At 31.4% G+C, this 25,109-nt stretch overlaps 2 protein-coding genes across 5 annotated transcripts; one reads left to right on the top strand and one right to left on the bottom strand.

Moving 5' to 3' along the window:
• The first annotated feature begins 480 nt into the window (after positions 1-480).
• LOC123694002 (acyl-CoA Delta-9 desaturase) lies at positions 481-14,730 on the top strand. Of its 3 annotated transcripts, none has more exons than XM_045639297.1 (7): positions 481-583; positions 10,531-10,701; positions 10,986-11,116; positions 12,558-12,763; positions 13,023-13,208; positions 13,787-13,893; positions 14,457-14,730. In XM_045639297.1, exons 2-7 carry the CDS (start codon positions 10,533-10,535, stop codon positions 14,648-14,650), a joined length of 993 nt encoding a protein of 330 aa, XP_045495253.1. In that variant the 5' UTR covers positions 481-583; positions 10,531-10,532; the 3' UTR covers positions 14,651-14,730. The 3 variants fall into 3 exon arrangements, with proteins under 3 accessions (XP_045495253.1, XP_045495251.1, XP_045495252.1); XM_045639295.1 differs by lacking the exon at positions 481-583 and adding an exon at positions 9,611-9,731; XM_045639296.1 differs by lacking the exon at positions 481-583 and adding an exon at positions 9,625-9,785.
• Positions 14,649-24,499, bottom strand: LOC123693987 (glutamate receptor 2-like). Of its 2 annotated transcripts, none has more exons than XM_045639273.1 (11): positions 24,102-24,499; positions 23,052-23,221; positions 22,271-22,841; positions 21,708-21,909; positions 21,340-21,510; positions 20,691-20,914; positions 20,203-20,414; positions 18,661-18,812; positions 17,862-17,981; positions 15,390-15,556; positions 14,649-14,953 (listed from the first exon to the last, which is right to left on the bottom strand). In XM_045639273.1, exons 1-11 carry the CDS (start codon positions 24,280-24,282, stop codon positions 14,865-14,867), a joined length of 2,259 nt encoding a protein of 752 aa, XP_045495229.1. In that variant the 5' UTR covers positions 24,283-24,499; the 3' UTR covers positions 14,649-14,864. The 2 variants fall into 2 exon arrangements, with proteins under 2 accessions (XP_045495229.1, XP_045495230.1); XM_045639274.1 differs by having other exon boundaries at positions 21,340-21,489.
• Positions 24,500-25,109: the final 610 nt, after the last annotated feature.

Genomic DNA, 25,109 nt, shown 5'->3' with positions numbered 1-25,109 from the left:
GATTATAGGAAAGGAGTTATATTACCTATAAATGATAGTGGTTTGTTAGAAATGATAACATATTGTTATATAAATATCTAGCATTCCACCCGCGGCTTCGCCCGCGTTTTCAAAGAAAAAAGTAAAAAACTGTTCCTGTGGGATTTCCGGGATAAAACCTATCCTATGTCCTTTCTCAGGTATCAAAATATCTCCATACCAAATTTCATGAAAATTGGTTCAGTAGTTTAGGCGTGATTGTGTAACAGACAGACAGACAGAGTTACTTTCACATTTATAATATTAGTATGGATTATTAATTATAGAATGGAACCCATAACTTATCAACAATGAACAATCGCCCTTAATATCTTCAAAAATTGCTTGTTTACCTAATTGTATTTACCACATTTCATACATATCTCGAAACAAAATACGTCAATTGTCATTAAAACTTTAAATAAATGTATTATAAATTAGTTGATATGGAATGAACCTCAACGAAAGCATGAATATGTAAAATTATAACAAAACAGTTTGATCAATCCGTCCAGTCATCGAATTGCTTTATTAGCAGGAGGAGGTCGCACCGTTCTACACGTCGGTATGTATATTACCTATATTTTAATATAATTAATAATATAAATAAATATGTAAATGCTTGTCTCCCCCGAGAATGACTTGTACAATTTATATTCTTCTACTTTTTTATTATCTTCGTTGGATATAAAGTTTAGAAATAGACTAGTACATTCCCCGACTAGCCTTAGGGCAAGGCTAGCCATATACAGGGTGTAATCGTTAAGTGTGCACAGGCGATTATTTCGTAACTATTACAGATATCAAAAAACTTTAAACTGATATCGAAAGTATTTAACCTAATGAGTAAAATGGTTATAATAAATTTTTAAAAATAAAACGAGAAATATCTAAAAAATTAACTTGAAACCCTCCCATACATTTAGTATGAGATACGAATATCCCATGTACATGGGTTGATCCAAAAGTAATGATAATCAATATTAAACAAGGTCATTACAGTTATAATAATTATGAAGTTCTCTAGACAGTCTTCTAACTAGAAAATATACTTCAATATTTTTTTTCCTAAACTTAAAAAAAAACTGAGTTCATCCACAAAAACCCCTCCACGCGGCCATCACTTCGCTGTCGTCTTAAAATAATTTATTGCTAAGAAAGTGTTTCTTGTGCCGAGGAAAGAGATAAAAGTAAATAGGAGCTAGATCTAAAAAATAGGGTAGGTGTTCAAGCATTTGGAATGCCGATTTTTGAATGGCAGCCATCGCAACTGACGCTTTGTGATCTGGTGCGTTGTCTTGGTGAAACAGCGTTCAGGTCCGCAGTTTGCCATGTCTCGTTTCCTTACTAACCTACCGCAATCTTTTAATTTGGTCTGTTTAGTAAGAGCCCAATAAAGTGGCTACCTTTTTAAAATATTCTACCATAATTATTCCTTCAGCGTCCCAAAAAACTACCGCTTTAATCTAACCTACTGATTTTCACTTTGAATTTCTTCATCGTCACTTTGTAAGCTCGCATCCAGGACATTGATTGTTTTTTGGTTTCAGCATAAACATGGTGAACTCGGGTAACGTCCATGATCACAAAACGTGACAAAAAATTATCCTGATATCATTAAAAATTTAGAAATTTACCCTCTACATGTCGAATCGTTGTTTCTTCTTTTCGTCGGGAAATTAATGTAAATAATTGGAAACGTGGCCTGTTGATAAGATTTTTTTGTGATTACTTAGTGAATACATGAGCAAGCAAAAAACATTTATTTTATATTTTTATGTGCACAGGAAATACCCAATTATCATTACTTTTGGATCAACCTAGTAGATTTAATATGAAAGATTTTAGCTTTTTCTTTCTTTTTTTGGTTTTCTGCTTTAATTACTTCGCAAATTTGAAGGGAAGTTCATTTAGAAACTGTAAATAGAGCTCCTCATTGTATTGCACAATGAGGACATCACTTCGAAAATCTGCTATGAATACAAAATGTATGGGAAATAAAATGTATGGGAGCGTTTAATGTAACATTTTCGGATATTTCTCGTTTTATTTTTAAAAATTTATTATGGCTATTTTACTCATTAGGTTAAGTACTTTCGATATCAGTTTAAAGTTTTTTGGTATCTGCAATAGTTACGGAATAATCGCTTGTGCACACTTAACGATTACACCCTGTATAGTAAGGTATTACTACTAATTTTAGTTAGTATAAATGTAACATACACATAATCGGGTGCGCTTTTAAATATAGTTTCTTGATCTACCCTATTAGCATAGGTATAATTATTATGGTATTGTCCATTATTCAAATATAATTCATATAGAAGTCGTCAAAACACTGATTCAAAATATTCATCATTTTCTGTACCAATCAATAATCTTTTAAAATCATATCAAAGTAAGAAAGTTGTATAAACATTTAAATTAATAATTACGCCAGAGAACTATCCTACGGTTCTAGACTAGGCTTTGCATACGACTTTACATGAACTAGTAGGTATTTCTCCTAAACAAATTACCGCAAGTAAAGTATGTATGTGTTAAACATGAATCTTACATGATCGTTCATAATATGAGCTTAAATATTACTCACAGACAGTATGACGTAATGTCTTCTAAGGGGTGGATTATAAAAGGGCAAAATGCTGTTGATTCATTTGCAGATTACTTTAGTTCAGTATTTTTAAAAGACACTCCGAGGTTAAATGCTGAGGAAGCTGGGAAACATTTCCATTCAGAAAGTAATAGTTCTTTACATGTGAGTATAGATGAATTCATATCTAAAGATTTATACAAAGTAGCTAGACGGTTAAAGCCACATTCATCTACCGGTCCAGATGGTGTTCCACCTTTTTTGATAAAGGATTGTATATCTATATTTGTAAAACCGTTGTTGTATTTATTTAATTTGTCTATGCAAAATAATGTCTATCCTACCGCATGGAAAGTTTCTCGCGTCACGCCCGTAGCAAAAGATAGCAATAATTGTGATGTAACAAATCATAGACCAATTGCTGTTCTCTCAACATTTGGAAAATTATTTGAGATGCTGGTAGATAATCGCATCAAAAATCAGATTGGTACTTACTTAAGTGATTGTCAGCATGGGTTTAGGTCTAAGCGGTCAACTGTAACTAATCATTTAAATTTTGTTACTTATGTCAATACATGCCTGGATGAAAACCAGCAGGTAGACGTCGCTTATTTTGATTTCCAAAAAGCTTTCGACAAAATAGATAACGATATCCTTTTAAACAAACTTGCCTCATTCGGGTTCTGTCCTAAACTTTTGCAATTTTTTGCGAATTATTTAAAAGATCGTTTGCAATATGTTCAAATTGGTAATCATAAGTCACATATTTATTCCACTAAATCAGGAATAAGTCAAGGATCGACACTGGGACCGACCCAGTTTTTAATTTTAATTAATGATTTACCGAATGTTGTTAGCAGCGCTCAGTGCTTAATGTTCGCAGATGACCTCAAAATTTATATGGGAGTAAATAATCATACCCAATACCAGGCTTTGCAGCGTGACATTGAGTCTGTTTTGGAATGGGGTGTAGAAAACCGCTTATATTTTAATATTGGTAAATGCAAAATAATGAGCTACTCGAGGTCTCGAACGCCAATCGATTACACATATTATTTAGGTGGACAGTGTCTACAGCGCGTTACAACAATTAAAGATCTAGGAGTTACTTTTTCTTCTCGGTTACAATTTAAGGAGCATATCGTTAATATATGCAATAAGTCTTTTAAAACGCTCGGTTTTATAATTCGAACTGGCAATAATTTTTCTGACATAAAATGTACTATTTCTCTTTACCAGGCATACGTTCGAAGTTGCTTAGAATATAATTGTATTATCTGGGATTCACATGAAAAAAAATATATCCTTATGTTAGAAAAAATCCAAAAGAAGTTTTGTAGATATGTATTTAGACAGATGTATGGATACTATCCATACATGTACCCATCTCTGTATGTGTACGGTATGACAGGCTTTTTCAGTCTGGAATCGAGGCGAAAATACATTTTATTAGTACACGTTTATCAGGTGCTAAATGGTGGTATAGATAACCCATTTAGTCTTGAACGAATTTCTTTTAAAATTCCTCCAAAGTTCATTTATAGTGTAGCGGCTCCTTCTGGGTTGGGACTACGTCGGGGTCGTGATTTCCTTGCCGTCCAGCAAGGTGTAAGAACTGTGTCTGGCCGTAACGCCCCCTTGGTGCGCTCGGTAAAATTGGTAAACGACTTGCTCGCTCTGCTACCCGAGACAGATTTATTTAATACGTCCTTAAATACGTATAAATCGAATGTTTTTAAATTCTTAAGTCGATAATTAATGAAAATTGTAAACTTATCCTATTTTAATATTTTATTTTAAACTAAACATGTAATGCTTTGGGTTTTACACCTGTTAATTACTTGTTGTTATGAAATAAATAAATAAATAAATAAATAAATAAATAAAACATACTTGAACTTTCCTCTGTCTCATAGTAAATTACCAACACTAATCATAACACCCTGTACCCTATCCGTAGTGAATGCTAACGAAGTACGAGTAAATAATAATAATTTATTACTTATTAAAACACTGACTCATTTAAATATAAAGTATATAAATTTCCACAGAATAACAATAAATTTTTATTAATTACATTAGGTACATTGCGTCACCTGGATTACTTACATTCAATTTGCAAATGTGCACTTTAAAACTCTACCGTCGCGGTCGTAATAGAGTTCGCGAAAGGCAAAAGCCAGAAATTACTTAACATAATAAATAATAATTAATCTATCAATAAATACTAGAAAATTTGACTTCTTATCTTCGTATTTATGAATTGTATTGAATTACACATTTAACATGTCGCTTATATGAAAAACGCTAATGTTATAAAGATAATGAAAGGGAAATTTAATTGATAAGCGTCCATGGCCGATATTGAGTAATAATAACTGATTTACCAATTTTGTTTGTGTAAGATATTATTTATCCGGAAGCATCATGTTTACGTTATGTTACAACAATTTTACATTTAAGTATATTCAGTCAAAATTTCAGGAATATCTATACATATAATAAAATCGTAGGAAAGTCAAAACTGTACATTGAATATTTTTTTTAAAGAATACCTGGGCCGTGATCTATAATCGATATAGAAGCCAAAAACATAGTTTTTAGAATTTTTGTCTGTTTGTCTGTTTGTCTGTTTGTCTGTTTGTCTGTATGTTTGTCCGAGCTAATCTCGAAAAGTACTGCATAGATTGACTTCAAATTTTGCATGAATATTACTAACAGGTCGGGTGAGACTATAGGCTACATATTATCAAGCTATCATCTACGGGGGAGGAGCTGTGAACCTTTATTTTTCTTACGTATTCCGTGTATTACGACAGCGTACAATCTAAAGACTCATGTTTAAATGTTGGTTTCGAGTAAGCCATGCTATTATCTAGCTTTACAAAATAAAAACTATGTCATTTACGTAATTTGGGCAGAGAAACAGTTTAATGAATTTAGTAGTATAAAGACAAATTAGAAACAGCGCCATCTATTAAATGTTATAAAAATCAAATCAATTTACACGTTAACTATTGGAAATTAATAATCAAATGACGCATATATAAATGTTGTTTGACAATATCTAGATTGACACTATAAAAATTATGCCATTTAAGAAACTTGGGAAGAGAAACATAGCTTAAAGAATGTAAGTTGTATAATGTTAATTTTGTAACAGCGCCATCTATGAGATTTCGTAAAAATCAAATCAATTTACATGTTAACACTACTGAACACAATGTTAAAAATTAATAATTTAAATATAATTATGTTATTTATTTATTTAACTCTTTAACCCATATCTTCCGTTTCCTATAAGATATATTTCGTGTAAATAATAAACTACATTTTTTTTAAAGTGAGGGTACTTAGATGTTTATTATTTTAAGTAAAAATAGACACCATTATCTACAGTTAATCTAATGATTGTGTTCCAAAGAGTATAATAATATATTGTTGTGTTCATTAGTTACAATTTTTAAAATCTTCGTGTTTTATAAATTTACTAGCTTACCGCCCGCGGCTTCGTCCGCTTTGTCTAAAACCTAATAAATTATGTACTAAAACCTTCCTCTTGAATCAGTCTATCTATTAAAAAAACCGCATCAAAATCTGTTGCGAAGTTTTAAAGATTTAAGCATACAAAGGGACATAGGGACATAGGGACACAGAAAGCGACTTTTTTATACTATGTAGTGATATTTATAAAGCAATTGAATGCCATAAAACCAAAAATATCAAATGCAATCTTCGTGTTTTGTGAATTTTCACCATCATGCGTTCCCACAAAAGGTAAGTTGTTACTTACAGGTATTTATTGAAATGAAATGAAATGAATGATTCTTTTATTATTTTGAGGTGCATTGGGAACAGAAGTTTTTGATAAAATTTTATTTGTAAGTAGCTTTTTTTATAGATTTACAGTTAACTTTTGATTTTTTTATTCAATGCTAATAAAATTATATCGCCTTTGGAAGACGATTTCTGCTGATATTTTTACTACACCACTTGAAAATTGATGATTTGATGATAAAGACAGTAGCAGCGAGGATTAAGTGGAAATTAGTAATCATCCGCTTCGTCAATTTTTGACTGAAGTTAATGTCCAACGTCCAATGGTTCAATCATTGGAAGTATCTCGGGAAATTTTGGAGGATATTTTTCAGGATGGAGAGGAGGGGCAGCCAACCACATATCAAACTACTACGTTTTAGTACCGAAAAAAATGTTATTGCCAAATGAAACGTAAATTTTGCACTCACAACTTTACAAGTAATGTTTTTATTTTGACTTTGCGGTTATCTGATTATAATATTTATTGTTATGGCTATCGACGTACCGACCGTACTGGGATCAGAGTAGGTACATGATATACAGTTCATCATCCAGGATTGCTTAGAGCATTTTCACACTGAAAAAGATGTTTTCTTTGAATCGTAGTTGCTTCATTTATTTATTTTTAATCATTTTAAATAATATGTTTTCATTATTTAAGTAGATAAAATAAATTATGTAACGGTTTTATAAGAAAACACATTATATTTGTTAGGCGACGGTGATTTCTTCCAGGCAAAAGAAATCATCTTCAGGATGGAATCATCCTGGATCATCTTCAGAATCATCTTCTGAATCATCTTCAGAATCATCTTCTGAATCATCTTCAGGATGGAATCATCATCATGGATCCAGATGGGGGTCAAGTGACGCGGGCCACGTACCACAAGCATGCTTTGTTTGTGGTATCGAGCGCGAAAGATAGTCATCGTGTTTTTAGTAAAGTTACTATGTAAACTAACGTAATTTAATACTTAGGTACATATTCTATAATGGTGTGCTCAAACTGTTAATCTACATTTAATTTAGATTATTATTTGATACTAAGTAATGTAGAATTTAAACCACATTCATGTTTTCTTCAGATTTTAAGATTTTCTTATCAGAGTGTTCAATTTTAATGTAGTTAAATTTTATAAGAGACAATAATTAAGAAAATTTTAAAATAAAGTGTCACGTATTTTTTTTAAACAACGAATGACGAAAAACGACCTAATCGCGGACGAAGTCGCGGGCAACAGCTAGTAACTAATACAACCACTGCATTTTATCGAATTCATAATATGCAGATTAATTTATGATTATATTTACTTTGAATTTAAAAAACTAAATAGTAACTAGTATATAATTATCAAAAGCATTTCTAATACTAGGTCACAATTTTAATTAATTTTGAGTCAAATATTACTTACTACATGTAGGTACCTAATGACAAATTCACTTATCAAATTTTAATATAGTTTTCATAAGTTGTGGTTGTACCTAAGTTGTTTCTCATAAATACGCTATAAATTACAACTTGGTCTCAATTATTTCTGAACAAGGACGTCTGACTCTACTCGTTCAATGTTAAACTTAACAAGAAATTATTATACTTTTCTTCTCTCAGACTAAAGCAAAGGAAAGGTTGTTTATAAATCAATAAAACTTAGAAAATATACGATATTATTTTAAAACGATGAATCTTAATTTGATTATTGTTTACTCTCGATATTATTTCTTCTGTTATCATAATTTTTGCATCAAAACATTGGTACCTAATACTTCGTTCTACAATGTATTACATAATTTAAAAATCCATTTGAGCTGTTCGCACTTAATTGATTAATTCATGCCTATGTTTTTTTCGTTCGTCTTTATTTTAAATGTAACTTTTTTGTGATGTCCGCACTAAAATATTCAATTTAACATTAACATACAATACTTTACATTGACCCCAAGAAACCTTTAGACGCTCCCGTCTACGGGTGTCTTGTTGGAATCGTTTAGAATAGTTGTAATGTCGCATTATTAAACTAATGTTTAAATAAAAAGAGATAGACATTTCCTTTAAAACACTTATACTGAGTAAAACAATTTTACTTGTAGAGTTAAGTTGTATATAAAATAAATATAATTTATAATAGAATAGAATTATAGAAGTATAAAATATTTTTCAATTACAGATTTCAATCCGATACAGTTTATATATATAGGACCGTTCTAAATTATAATTATATAGGAAGCGCCTTTCAATTGAGTATCTTTTTAAAAAGCAATATAATGAAGGTATCAAATAACATCAATGTATGCACAATAAGTGTATGTTGGATATAAATATCATTAAATAATAATTTACGAGTCCTTCATTCAGGTCAACGCAACGTAATCTAAAATATCTAAAGTGAAACGTTAAATTAAAAGAATCGAACATAATGTTCCTGGATACGTAGGTACGGATAAAATTACGAAATATACATAATGTGCGTAACTAACACGACGTGCCTGTATAATTTTATTTGTCATCGTGTTTCATATAAAACAAAAGCAGACTGAACATTAATTGTATTTTTTATAATAAAATGTATACTTAAGATACTGACTTCCGGTTATTTAATAGAGTTCTTAACGTTTCCACGTACAACGTAGGTATTATCTATACCTTCTCTTTCCGATATGCTTACACGAAAAATTCAATTATGTGTGCAAAGGCGGTTTCACGAAACCCAATGGTGATATCAGATATGAACCTATTTGACATAACATCGAAGTTAAACAAGTCGGTATTCGAATTTTATTTATTGATATATCAAAGGTCATTATCAGGAAACAATTTCAGCAACATCAAAGACTGAATTCAAATAGTCATCATTAAATTTTCGGAGATATAAGAGAAAATAAGTCTTAGGTCTTGCCAGACAAAACCAACAACGCACTAACACAGATATAACAGAAATGTTCACTAATTATCAAAAAAATGATATAAATCCGCTCGGATTCAATGCATTAAGATTCTCACTTACTCGAGGAAACAATCATAACAATTATGTAAGTTACCTTCAAGGTAAAAATCAAAGCCAAGAGCTCCAATAAGATCCCTATTTTAACCTGGCATTAAATGCCGACAAGCATTAAAATCAATCATTGTTTCTGTGACAACCTTTTCATTACATTGGTTAGAGACAGTTATTATGCTTTTTTTCCGACATTGTTACCTTACTGAGAATAAAAATGCAATATCATTGATATTCAGTTGCACCCAACTCCAGCGGCTGCATACACGCTCATGTTGTGATCAGTGAAAATATTACAAACACAATGAGTGCGTATTAAATTGTGCCAATATTTGTGGATTGTTTCAACATCACTACAATAAGTGAGGCATCAATTCTGTTGTTATTGAATAGTTTATGAAGATGTGCATTTTAAATTCTATCGACGTGTATCTAACTTTTCAATTCTTTTAATTAATTGTCGTGTACAATTTGCATTAAGTCTTACCTTCACCGAGAATTTATTGTATTCAGTTAAAGCTACTTACAATTCTTATTAGATAGTGTTGTGTTTAGAGAAATTTTTAATTTCTAAAATCAGTACTTACCTGGTACATTTTTATCTCGTTGCAGAAATTCTGGTATTTCGTCTACAGTATTATCCGTTTTTAAAAGTCCTATTCTATTTGTTTCTTCTTTACAATTTCAATAGTTTCAAATATTCAAACATTTTCATTTATGTCTGTCCTAGATTAAGAATTAAAAATCCTCTTAGTCGACGATCCTCCAAATGAAGCTAGATTATGTATAATATAAAACTAAAACTAGTAAGTATAGTAAATTAAATTGTGTGCCTTTGAATTCTCTAAATGCTTATTACTGAGAACTATTTAACTTTAGAGAAGGATATCATTATATAAAAACAGCCCTGTAATTATTTTTGGTAGCCGTATTCAATTTCAAAATAATCTTAAATGTACTCAATAAAAATAATAAAATTTATAGAGTACCAAATTTATGTTTTGATTCAATTGCAATAATAGCAAATTGGTATTTTAGCGTTGGTATCTTAATTCTTAATGTATTATGTATAATAGATTCAAAGTTATATTACTTATTTAATTAAAGTTATGACGCAAACAATGACGGAAACGCGGCAAGGACCCGATGTGACGAAGCTGAGCAAGTCCAGGGAGGCAGACTGGCCCACAGTCCTCTTCTTTATACACATTCATCTCCTCTCCTTGTATGGAACATGGATCTTGTTCACAGAAGCCAAATTACTGACAATTATATTATGTAAGTATTTATAGTCACAATAATTAAATTTGAAATCCTTTTATTTATATTCAAGAAAATACCCCAGCTTTGGGAAAGATAGTAGATAGTAGGATAATCAGATTTTAAGAATCTGATAAATAATTTCATTATCTCATAATCTTCAAGTTGTTTATTTGGATCTCGAAAATTATCCGTCGCTTTAACTTAATAGAAATGTTCTTGTTCTTTATCCAAGATAATATTAATTAGTTATGAATAAGGTGTGCCTCTGATCCTTATAATAGCACATTTAATTTTTTTAGTCGTGACATTGATATCAATTGCGATATTAGGAGTGACGACAGGAGCTCACAGGCTCTGGGCACATGCTACATACACAGCAAGCACAGAATTAAGAATAGTTCTTATGTTATTCCAAACTCTGGTTGGTCAGGTAAGATTTTTTTGTTTACTTTATAATTTATACTGTACGTTTATTATTCGTGGAAACCAACTTTGGAGAAGTCAATATCCTTTAACTGAATCGTTAAAATATCGTCCAAAATTGAGGAAACCAGTGAATGTTAATGTCAAATAATAAGGGGTTGACCTCTAAATAAATATTATTAAAGGCTAGTTCCGTTCAACCTTCCGTTCTTGAAGTGACGATGAGGTTATCCACGCTTACTCGAAAGGACTTTCAACCGTGAATTCGCGTATTTTCGTTTTATCAATTACGTTGAACTGTGATCCGAAAATCTATATACATAAATTAAAATAAACGTGACAATAAGTAAGGATTGTTAAGTAGGAGGTTTAATTAAATAAATAATTATTTAAAGTAATTATTCTTAGGAATGTTATAACTTATAAGTAAGACATTGCGCTGTATTTTTTTTTTTATAAAAAGTAAAAACATAATGCTTTATTTTTTGAAAGTTATATTGCGTCCCACATTAATAATTATGCCCCAAAATACCGCACTTATATGTACCTAAATACTTACCAACTTTATTTTTTACAAGATAATAGTTAATACATAATCAAATTGACGCTCTAGCATTTCATATAGGTATGATCACTTAATGCTTGAAAATTTGTAATGAATGAATTTGTAAAGCTTTTGTAAAGTACAATTACTTATGAGTTCTTAGAGTTCATCATTTACATGAAATAATATTTGTTTACAAATTTTCACAACTCTACAATAAAGCTCAACAGCAACAATAAAATTATTAAAAATAATAAGTACATGCTTATTACGATATACATACTTAATGTATAGAATACTTATAAGTAAATACAAAATATCTAAATTGGTTCTGTTATCTTTATTCCGTTTAGATAAGACTAACTACTTACTTTACCAAAAACCCGTCGAGTCAAAATATTTTCTTTATAAGTTATACTTTTTGTTGACTTAAAAACAAATTCCATAAACTTCGTTCCTCAAATATAACATAATATTAATATCCGCGATCCACCCGCATTCCAGTTTATATCCTCTTGTGGAAAAGCACTCTTCACAAATCTTTAGAAATTTATAGATTCGTTCGTATTTATTCTTGTTATGTTATACCTGTAACTTCCCCAACACCTAAAGTTTATAGTACACAAGAAACTGTAAAAATATAATTTTCCCAAAACCATGTAAAAATGTTTTTGGAAAATTATATTTTTAGTGTCTTGTGATAGGTTGAAAGATCATACATTTATATTTATCTTATAAAAACAAATTAAATCAGCCTATTTATTTTAACAGCGGCCGAATAAAGATAACTAATAAAAATAAACATCTATTGTAATAGCCTCATACTAAGGGCTCATAAGATGTGAGAGGGAAGGAAAAACACGAATATAAATGTAAGAAAAATACACAATTTTTTCTTTAACAGGGTTCCATATATGATTGGGTACAACAACATAGACTACATCACGCTCACTTCAAGACGGACGGTGACCCGTTCGATCACAGCCATGGATTCCTGTACGCCCATTTCTTCACCAGACTACGAAAACTCAGCGAATACCAGATTGCGCTGAAAGATTCCATAGACATGTCTGACATTGAGAAGGATTGCGTCGTTATGTTTCAAAAAAGGTATTTAATCATTACTTATTTATGTACTTAAAGCTATTGCACATTCATGAAGGTGCTAATTGGAAACCGTTATTGTCATAGAAATAAACCATAATTAAATGGCGCTCATTGTATCTGTTATGCCTTCTTAATAAAACGAATGAGTCAAAGCCTAATATCGTCTTACCTTTGATACTTTATACTTCCTCACTTCATTTTATTTTCATTACTAACAACACTTAAGTGTCGGCGTGAAATATTTAATTTGTACACTTTTCAGGTTTTACTGGATATTATACGCAATAATATTCCTGCTGTTACCTTTGAATGCACCTCTTGAATATTGGGATGACAGCATTTTGAGTTCAATATTCGTTATTGGATTTTTAAGATACTGTATCGTGTTACACGCTTCATGGTTAGTTGAAAGTGGAGTGGCTCTCTGGGGACTTCAAGAGGGTGAGAAGTAAGTGGAAATGTATTTAATATTAATATCTTATATTATATCCCGACCCATGTATGATAATTTAGTAAAATGACATCACAACAATGAACTTTAATCGCCTACCCTTTACTGCCTTGACTGTGAAGGGTCGTATCAATTTGCAACTAGATAATATACATCAAAATATTATAATTGGAAATACATATTTGTAAAGCTAGAAATCTGAAACAATGTCTACCCTTATAATATTACGAGGGAGGACATTGTTTTCTAGCGGCGTCTACTTATAAAAAATGTAAAGTAGGTATACATAAAATGATGTACGATGATTTGTTTAATCAAGAAAATAGGTTATAAGTGAAGTTTAAAAACTTTATATTCAATTTCATACGAAATATTTGAGTTTTGTTTGGACCTAGCTTATTACTTCAATTCGCAATTCACTTTAAATCATTTCAATGGAGACAATTGATAAATTAGAGCAACGATAAAGCTTTATACCAAATTAACATGAACGTCTTCAAACAGATGAAAAGTACACGTTCCTCGTGATTTAAACTTTTCCGTGTAATTAACATTTGAATAATTATTTCCCACAGATATCCCCCGGATAGCAACAGTGTGTTCATAATCAACCGAACTTTCTGGCCTCATTACCACTACATATACCCAAAGGACTACAAGTCTGGCGAGTTCGGAACTTACGGTGAGAAAATCATTCATTTCCATAAAACATATAGTGTACTAGAGGTCCGCCCCGGCTTCGCCCGTGGTACATATTTCGCAATAAAAGGTAGCCTATGTCCTTTCTCGGGTATCAAAATATCTCCATACCAAATTTCATGCAAATTGGTTCAGTAGTTTAGGCGTGATTGAGTAACAGACAGACAGACAGACAGAGTTACTTTCGCATTTATAATATTAGTATGGATTCCACATTGATAGTGGTAATGTTATGACATCGTACACTAAATTGATCGACATATTAGTGCTCCGATTCTGTTGGTCTTAGCGAGATGATATATATGTATAGTTATAGCCTATAGCCTTCCTCGATAAATGGGCTATCTAACACTAAAATAATTTTTCAAATCGGACCAGTAGTTACCGAGATTAGCACGTTCAAACAAACTCTTCAGCTGTATGTAGATGTGATGTAAACATTAGGTACATCACTCCATTTCACGAGTAAAAAACAATATATAAAATTAGCTTTCACTTCATTTATTAACGAAACACAAATTCACGGTCTCAACACAAATTTTCCAGGTACTGGATGTTCCACGGCGTTTATAAGAATTTACGCGGCTATGGGTCTTGCTACAAATTTAATAACATTAGAGCCTCACACCCTACAAGTGGCTATGGCAGAATCTGTCAGAACGAAAAAATCGATTCCCGAATGTATCGAAGAAGCCATCAAGGCGCAAACGCTCGCCGAAGATCACTTTCTAAAGAAATAACTAGAACAATAGATTAATTAAATTATGTTATTTAGAAACTTTGTTTAAATATAATATCTAGTACAAAGACTTGTTGTCTACGTATGTTTTTTTATTTATAAATTAAGTTAATATTCATTATCTTTAACACATCAACAATCTTAGACACTCCTTATAATAATCGGTACATTTATTGATATAATATCCTGCATTCAAGAGTCAATAATTAAAACACCTACCAAAGTAAATTCCAGAAACGATAATAACATTTGTTTAATGCTATCCTATTTTGTTTCCGATTCTTCCAACAATATTCCCCAATACCTGTAACAATTTAGAAATCTCCGTAAATACATATTTTCGGCGAAAACTGATAATAATTTTTATTTAATATTATGATTTCATGCGTCAAAGTTTCTTCAATGTAGCACACTTATTGAGTATAACTGAAATCATTGCGTTTCTCATAAAATTTACCTCTGAATGCTATTATGGTTTGTCCATACAAAAGGAAAAGGGTTTCAATATGGTATATAAAACCAATTTATCATTGTACGTGCGTTTAATAAAATTTGAGAGTAAGGAATACGAATGATCAATTTACAGTCACATTCAAAAACATTATGTATATTATTATGTATAGAATTGATTTGCTCTAGATAAAGAATCTTAAATAATACCTATATAGATTATATAACTATAATAAATATTATATAGACCTGAATTTTCAAATTTAGTATGTTAGTTATTTCCGACATACCGACTAAAAGAGCAGCAATTAATCCAGTAATGATAACAAGAAAGGCCGTCCTGACGTCAGCTGCTCTTGCTGAAGCGAAACCAGATGGAGGAGCACATTCTGGCATAGCTGGAACTAACGTAGCAGCCAGTTTCGAGAGAGTTCCACTACTACGTAACTGAAGCAGGCTTAACAAGAAAGTAATCAATTTAGAAACATAATAATATGGTATCTAAATACCTAGTAAATACACATCGGGAGACAAAATCTAAGTTAAATTAACGAAAAAAATTGTAAATACATATTATATTTTTAACACAGTTAGGATAAATGACCATTCCATGATGTAAATATGATTTATATTATGATTTGTAGACAGAACTCAACGTTTTACCCGTACCTACTTAAGACCCCCGGGAGCTTATATCGGGAGCCAGCTTATATCGGCTTTCCACCAATAATAATCTAAAGAAATTGATTAATAGTCACACCAATCGTTTTATTTATTTATTTGTTATTTATTTATAGTAAGGTACCATACAGCTAGTGATACAATTTATACTTTTACAATAGATTCTAAGATACCTGTTTCTTACTGCAATAATCATAAGTGTAACAAACTATTTTCCCTACACAGACCGTTTTAAATACGTAATTAAGTATGAATGAAACTCTCTCACACGTGTTCCCACGCGTTACTGCACAATACAAGTTCATGAGATCGAATCCACTATTCATTGAGGTTTCATTAAACATTAATGTAGGGTTGATGTACCACTAGTTGACCATCTAAGCGGTTTTATCTTTAGCTATATATAAAAAACGGGTTATTTGTTTTACGTTCAATGTTATTTTTGGGACACAGATAATTGAATAGACACTGCAACTATTGTTCTTAGTATCAATTTGATAACCTTTAAAGGTTTTATGAAAACTACTCTGAAAGTTACTTCTGCTAAAAGTACCAATACCTGACCACTGATCACCAATATCTGACCATCATTGCTCTAAAAGTTGACCATTTTCAAAATGGACAAAATGTGCTTCTTCGAACATTAGTTTTGTTTAATAAATAAAAAAAGTCTGTATTTATATTGAAGTTTATTTTATTAAATGTTATAAATCATTCTTACAATACTGTTATTAATCCTTAATGACTAAGTATACCTACGTACCATACAATCTTTTCTTCTTTCTCTTTTTCCTTCGACACCCAGTAGTCTTGCCATTTCTTGGAAGTTGTAGCAAAGGGCAAGCGTTCAGTCTTCTTTTTTAACGGAGAATCAGAAGGCCATATTAAATGTTTGCCAAAATTGTTTGCTGGGCTTATTTGCTGTTGCATTTTAGTTATTAAATCTACTAATTTGGGCGAAGGAGGTTCAAGGAAATGACTGACTGAAGTTGATGTTGATTCGAGATGCATTGTTGGTGTTGGAATAGGACTTAGACGGCTTATATGGTTTGATAAATTAGGTATAAGCACAAAAAAAGCAAGTCTTTCTTAGCAAAATATAAAGAACCAAGAGCTGACCATACTGGTCAACAATAGGCGACAAAATTGTTTTTGTTGCTCCAAAAGATAACCAGGCCGCTAAAAATCATGAAAAACTGTTCATGCCAAAAATGAAGCCGAAAGTCTATAACAGAATGGCTCAACATTATGCCTATAACAAGACATATAAAGAGTAATCGATTGCATTCAAGATAAATTAAGATTTCCTAATCAACTCCCGATAAAAAACTCTTAGTAAAAAATGTGATTACTTACGGGGCACCTACTTGATTACATCTTCGTGTTGAAAAAATGTCAATATTTCTGATCAATAGCAGCAAGGCTTGTTTTTATTTTATAGATGATGTTGCATTATAGAATTTATGCAATAAACTATCATCTGGGGCTGCCGTATTTTCTTAATTGGCGCGTATATTTGAATTTTGGTCATGTATTGGTGCTTGGTCAGCTAGTGGTACATTGACCCTAGTTATGTAGATACTCAGTATCCTCATATGTACTAATTTTAGAGTATGTATTGGAATGGTATATAAGCAACTCATTAATAATTAAGTAATTGAAAGCAAAACAAAGCGTTATTTAAAAAAATTAAACACGCGTATTATTTTAAGTAATAATTTGTAATTTTAGAGATTTGACTTCGAGATAAATTCCGCCAGTTCAGGAGAATACATTGACCGGGCTTTAAGTTCACAGCACTGATAATAATTGAACAAAATAATTCGAGGATGCCGTTGTATAAGTAGTAGTTACGTTTTTGAAAGGAATTCAAATATTAATTTCCTTTTTTATGAACCGTTCTATCTCACAAAGTAGGTTCATTAGGTTTTGGTATTTTAATAAAAATGAATGTCTCCCAAATAAAGGTATAGGTATAGGTTTTGCAATAGGGCTACATTATGGGCTTCTAAGAGCTCTCGTATATTTTATACTATAGTCTATTTAATAGAGATACAAATGCGCTTTTCAGGAAACATTACCTGACAAGTATAGGTTTTGAATACGGTGATCTCCTTGGCAATGGGAAGGACAGTTGAGATCGTGTGGAATGTACTGGTAATTCGCGTAAAGCGCAGCGACCACGGGCTTGACTGAGCGATCTGAAATTAATATGTTATCTTTTTACCGACTTCCAACATAGTGGAGGATTTCAATTCGCCTTTAAGTTTTGTTTCTTTTATCATAAAAATAGGTATCAAAGTTTCATAACATGTGTATATTTACTGTAAGCAATATTTAAATTTTTGGATACCTACTTCTGAAACATAACTCAATCTTGGCTACCAGTCTGTCAAAACACTGACTTATATTCAAAGTAGATTAGAATTGGTTACCATTTAACTAACTATAATTGTCTACTTAAATATAACAAAAAGCAAATTCGGAACATCTTTCAGTAAAGTTTTATCGTGAATATTAACAAATCTAAAAATTTCTATGAATAGCAAATCTCATTCTACGTAAATTATTAATGAATAAATGAATATGCTTTATTGCTTTGGAATGTATTTAACATAAAATAAAGACAAGACTTAACAGAAACAGCAAAGGGCGGCCTTATCGATAGGTAGCGGCCACTTACCAGGCAATGCAGGCAACCCTATAGGCTATAATAATGACAGGAAATATAAGTAAATGTTGTGGGTGAGCAAAAATAGGGCATCACTTGTAATAAATTAATCTAATGTACGAAATTAACTAGATCTAGAAATAATCTAGATGTGTCTAGATGTATAAGTAAATATGTGACGTATGTAGCATTTAAATATGTTTAATTACGTAAGAGTAGATCGTGCAGAGCGTTGTTCCGCAAAGAAGGCGTAATCCTGGCTCGCAGCACGCGCCAGACCCTCTTCTGCTGACGATACTAGGTTCTCTGCTTCCGAATACCCACGTATGTAAAACGCATTCAGTTGCACATCTTTCGTAGACTGGAATAAGATAAACGTTATTACGGCGTTTTCAATAATTCCATTTTCTACTAACTATAATCTCAATCGAGTCTTTTAATAGGAGGAAGCTCGATAAGTAGAAACTATTTTAGAGACTATAAATATAATAAGATATTCATAAAACAACACTGTGTTTATTTATAATTTAAGTGAACAAAAAACAACAACAATAAACGTCTTCAGAAATTAATTATATGGTACGGGAGCTACCAACGTTTTAAAAAAAGTCATTTTAGTATAGTTGGGTTTTTGATATGCTGTTTCTCTTGCTATTTCGGTTACAATCCGGGCTATCTGGCTGGCGGTAGTGGTTGCGTTTATTAGTGCGCATCTTATCTGCACAGGAAGATATACTTAACTTTAGTCATTTTTTAACGCGTAATTTTTAATCTTTTGCCTTTAGATAGATCCATCAGACATATTTTTTTTATTGCAAGACGTTTTATTCGTTGTTAAATGGGTGCCATACGCAATTTTTTATTTAAAATAATTAAAATGTCATCGAAATAAGTGAAATTACATCAACATGAGTCCGCTTAAAAAATAAGCAACTAATAACTTTATTACTTATATTATACTATCCTTTTTTAATACTTATATTAAATAATCAGTAAACTAATATCTTTAATAGATGCTTTCATATTTATTACACTTTTGGGTATTAATATGAATTTGATGATATGTATTTGGTTTTTATCAAGTTTACATTTAACGTCCTATTTGAGGTTCGTTGGGAAAAGGAGGCACCATGGTAGATTGTTGCAAAAAATTGTAAATAGTAAAATGAATATTATATATAGTATATGTAACACAGTGATTACTTATCCTTCACGGGGACTCATGTTGATGGAATTTCACTTATTTCGATGATATTTTAATTATTTTGAAATAAAAATTGCGTCTGGCACCTATTTAACAACGAAAAAAACGTCTTGCAATAAAAAATGTATGTCTAATGGATCTATCTAAAGGCAAAAGATTAAAAATTATGCGTAAAAAAATGACTTTAAATTAAGGATATTTTCCTGTGCAGATAAGATGCGCACTAATAAACGCAACCACTGCGGCCAGCCAGACAGCCCGGACTGTAACCGAAATAGCAAGAGGAACAGCATATCAAAGAACCAACTATACTAAAATGCTCACTTGTCAACGTTGCTACCTCCTAGAATAATAGGACCGAGTTAATTTGCGCTATTTGAAATTATTTCACAAGAAAACAAAATAAGACTTTCCTTCTTTCAATTATTTTTAATCTTTACAGACACCTATCAAAGCTATCAGGGTCACGAAAAAATTGATTTTCTTTTGCAAAATAACCGTTTAAAAGCTTCCGTTAGGAACAAATATTTATGATAAATATCTCTACCATCAAATATGTTTGATCTGCCCCGTTTCGTATGTATCCAATTTTCATATTAGGTGACTGCAACACATCAGCGACTGTGCCGACATTTGCGACGCGAACAGATAAAACTGATGTAATAAACGCCGCATACGCATTATACGTCACTACCGCGAAGAAAAGACACACGATCAGCAAAATACTGGCCGCTGGGTTCGATGGTGTCCGTGTACCACCTGGAGAAATCGGTAATTAGAACAAAATTTTCGTGAAAAGGATGTTTAGATTGGTCGCGGATGGCAGTCGTAGGTAGGTATCTATTCTATATGCAACTCATCATGATATGTGTTACTTATGTTTTGTTTTCAATATTTATAGGTTGTTTTTCAAAGATTCATAATAGCAATAAAAGAACATTAGATCTTCATTTGTATAATGCAGTATTATAATAATGTATTAGATACTGCATGAATAATGAAAATAAATACACACACCCATTCGTATCCACAAACCTTGTTGACAAAGAATTCCCGTTGACCAAATGAGCGCCTCGGTACAGCTCATTTTATGAGATTTATTCTTCGGATTATTATTCGATAATTTACATACAAGTACTATGGCTATAGCGGCTATAACTACAACTGCCACAACACATATAATGAGACGTGGACTGAATGGCGCCAGGAATATATCTCGCACAGAGGAGGTCTCCTGATTTCGAATGTAGATGTTGTACCTGAAATTGCAATATTGTAACACAAATGAACTGAAAACGGAAAACTTAATGAATGAAGATGTATTGAAGACTTTGTTATATAGAGACAGACAAATTGGTTTATTTTCATTCCAGCTACATTCCAAAAGAGCGAACAAATCTAGTGATTAAAAAGTACTTTTGTTAAAACCTAAGTTTCACCGAAGAACTATTTCTAGACTTAAGCTATCTACTCTAATTTAAATATTATTTAGTAGTTGATTAGTAGGTTTACCAACGCTAAGTACATCAAATAACCGAATATTTGATAAATGAATTTCAATGACGAATTACTAACTCAGTGTAAAGAACATTTAAATAAAATAGCCTTTAAAATACATGCAATATACATCACAATATGTATGACATGACAATGATAAAGCATTTTTAATAAAAACAATACGTACATAGTCTCAGCAATTGGAAAAATAAAGTCCATATCTTGCTGACGCGAGGGTTGATCGGTAACGGGTTCTAAAGCAATGTCCACAGAACGGTCAAGAAGCGCCCCAAGCAAGCCAGACCACACCCCCTCATATGTACGGAATCCCAATTTACTGTAATATCGAGTCAATGACCTGTTTACATAAACATATACATTTAATAACAAATATTCAATTTGAGATAAATTGTTCATTCTCATATGATAATCTGCATATGATATTGTTACCTTCTATAGATAACGTATTAAAAAATGATCAAAACATGAAATATATAAAAATAAAACACAAATGATCGAAAGGACACGTAATAAAAAAAACTCGCTAAAACTCACGTTCCGTTCATCTTAACTGTTAAAAAGAAAAGCAAATCGTTTAACAGTTCTGGCGCTGAGGCATTCTCTTCGTCCAGCGCTGAATTATCATCGACAGAACAATTACGTCGACCAACAATGAGCGTTTCACCCATAAAGTTGCGAGCTTCCACTGGATACGGCATTTCCATTAGTGCCATGGATTGTTGTCCATCCCAATGTCCTACGACGTTAATATATAAGGAGCTTTTCTTTATTATATTTCCTGTACCTATCGAATTTGTAATAGTTTTTGTATTTCCACCATCTCCTATAGATAATATTATTAAGGTACCGCAACTTCTCTATTTTTTACGCCTCGCTTTAATCATATTTATTATATTGAAAGAATAGATATCTACTAATAAAAAATAAATAAAGGAATAAATAAAGAGTTATGTAACTATATTAGATCTCTCTTGATAAATATTATTTCATAATAATTATTATTTATTTTATGATTTTATTCTGTATACTGTATAGTTGTAATACTGCTTACAAATATTTAAAGTACCTAGTTAGTAGCTTTTATTCAAAATACATACCTAAGTATGAAGCGTATAAAGTAGAATTCAATCTAATTTTGAAGAATTGTAAAACATGAATCCCTTGTTGTTTTGGATAACGAGCTCCTCTCCATAACTTAATAAAGCCTTGCAATGACATTCCACTTACATTTAACACTTTGAAAGTTCTTGTATAATCAACGCCAACATTCCCGGATTGTAATAGTCGAATTGCAGTACCATTTCGTTTTAATATCTTATTTCTGGCAATATTAAAGTACCTTTTCGAAGTTCGGTAATAATTTTTCTCAAACTCATTATAAATGCAATTATAAGTTTGGTTGTGTTCATTAAGACATGTATTATTATATTTCCTATTTGCGTCGTTAACATTTTTGGAACGAGGAAATTTGTGATAAATAAAATTATCTTTACAGACATTTAACTTGCCAGTACTCCGAGCTGTGTTGTAATAATATGAAACGAGAATATTTTGATCGAAACGCAAATCTGTTACATTTAATACGTTATTTATTTCCTTAAAGTCGATTACTGATCTCACTGATATTAACCAATCAGCTGAAGCATGGTTTAATTTCCAACCGTTAAGCTGCAAATAATAATATCACTTTTAAATGAATGAATTACATAAATTTATTGGTATTTTCAAAAATAAACAAATAATTAAATTAAATATGAAGGTGTAATTTTAATCGTGCAGGTCTTGCTTTTCGCTTCAATTTAGATAGTAGGTTCGCTGTGTTAGATCCAGATACAGTGAACTTTACACGAATAAATTAAAAGTATCCAATCTACAAACCTGATTTATCAGTTTAGTTAAGTCCGATGTAGTATTCTGTACCATATGCGGTGATAAGATTAATACACCAATATTAATATGTACACGCGGAATAGTTCGCACGTTTAATGCTGAAGCCACTCCATTGATTGCCAAGCATTTCACCAAATGCAATATCGCTCTTTGACAACCTTCGCAGAATTAATAGAAAATTAATCGTTAGTCAGTTATCATAGTTTACGACTTATTAAACCTATCTGCTTTTTAGCTTTCATAAGAATAATAGCGAATTTCAATAGATACGTTTAAAATTTCAAAACTAAGTATATTTTAGAATTGTAGAGAAACATTTTAGAATATTTTTAATTCATTCGATAACTTTATACATAGGCCTTGGACTCTAGAGGACCGACAGTGACCGACACCAAAATCGGTTGTTCAAAGACACAATTTGAATTTTTATAGAAGGAAATACAAATCACTCAATTATTCTAATTTCTAACGCGGTGTTACATATATAATATGTTAAAGACGGACCGAACGATTGTTTTCCGGCATGGCAAAAGTTGGAAAGATCGGTAGGTTATTGCCGTAGATATTATGTAAAAAATATCAATCATTTGTCCATCATAGAAAGGAATTTCCCAGAATTTCTGCCTTCGTAAATTCCCAATACAAAGAAAATGAATAACTGACACTTTGACCCTAAAACACCCAGCTATGATGTAACCAGCAATATTATTTAAAGTTATTGCTGATTCTGATGGTTATGACTGCCGACAAAGCAACATTATGCAATATCTATTTGTACTCAATCATTTTAAATCTTATTTGATATTTTAACAGCATTTATTTGTTGTTTCAGAATTTATTTGTCGAATTTCGATCCCCATTGAATACCTACATAAAAACAAAAAGTGATTTAAAAAATGAGCACACATTAGATATTATCTAGGTACTATAGGCAATTATTAAAAAGGGGGGGGTATATTATTAAGGGGGTAATCAAAAGTGTAATCGATTAGAATAAAGCCTTTAACAAAATCTACTAAAGTTTAACGCCATACTTACCAGTTTCAATTTTAGGAGTAAAGATAAGGGCCTGATTCCAACTTCTCCACACCGCATGATCTACAATGTATGGAAGGGATTTCAACACTTCTGGTGGACATTGTTTGTATGCACAAGCCGTATTGTTGAAGAAAATCATTCCAACTACAACTGCCATCATCAGCCGTGTCATACGAAGCATATTGATATCTTGTATTAGTGGCAAATCAAGTGCTGAAGCCAAAATTATTTTGCAAACCTGTAGAACAAGACGCCTTTTACGATATTGAAGTGTTCGTCTTTTCTGTCTTGCTTTTTATTATAGTTTATATTTATCTACATTCTTACTAATGTATCTACCTATGTACTAACAAAAAACAAAAGTAACTACGTATAAATTGATAACACGCTCTTGTGTAGCTGTTATTATTTCTGAAGAAACTGAAGTGAAAGCAAAGCCATACAATAATTTACAATATGTTTACTACTGAATATCACAAACAATAAATCATGTACCCACATTTATTCATCACAACGCTGTCAATTTGAATCCGATGTTCATTAATTTTCTTACCGCATACTGCTATAAACATACGTCATAACTACAAACAATCCACAAATAAATGAATAATTCGATTGATGTTTCAATGCATTAATTATATTATCTAGAGTCTCCATCATTTCACCAAATTCACTGGCGTCAGCAAATAAATCGAGTTAATAGGTTTTAAAAGCATTATTATCAAAAAATATTATTTTAGTATATGCAGGTATAAGAGATGCAAATGGGCAATGTAGGTACCTAAGTAGGTATTCTCCTAAGTAGGCATCTGGTATAAATAAATGGACATAGTTTACTTATTATCATTAAAATGAAAGAATTGAAATGATTTTGGAAGGCTATACGTATGAGTATAACATCAAGTTACGACGCATAGAAGCAGAGTAGTAATGAAAAATGAAAAAAGATTATTTTCGAGAGCAAGAGAAATTGCTTGGGTCCGCCAGTAGGATAATTAAAGATCGTCG

The sequence above is a fragment of the Colias croceus genome, chromosome 8, assembly GCF_905220415.1.
Source record: "Colias croceus chromosome 8, ilColCroc2.1".
In the NCBI taxonomy this organism is placed as follows: domain Eukaryota; kingdom Metazoa; phylum Arthropoda; class Insecta; order Lepidoptera; family Pieridae; genus Colias; species Colias croceus.
The sequence above is the reverse complement of the archived record's forward strand: the minus strand, read 5'-3'. Positions and strand labels throughout refer to the sequence as shown.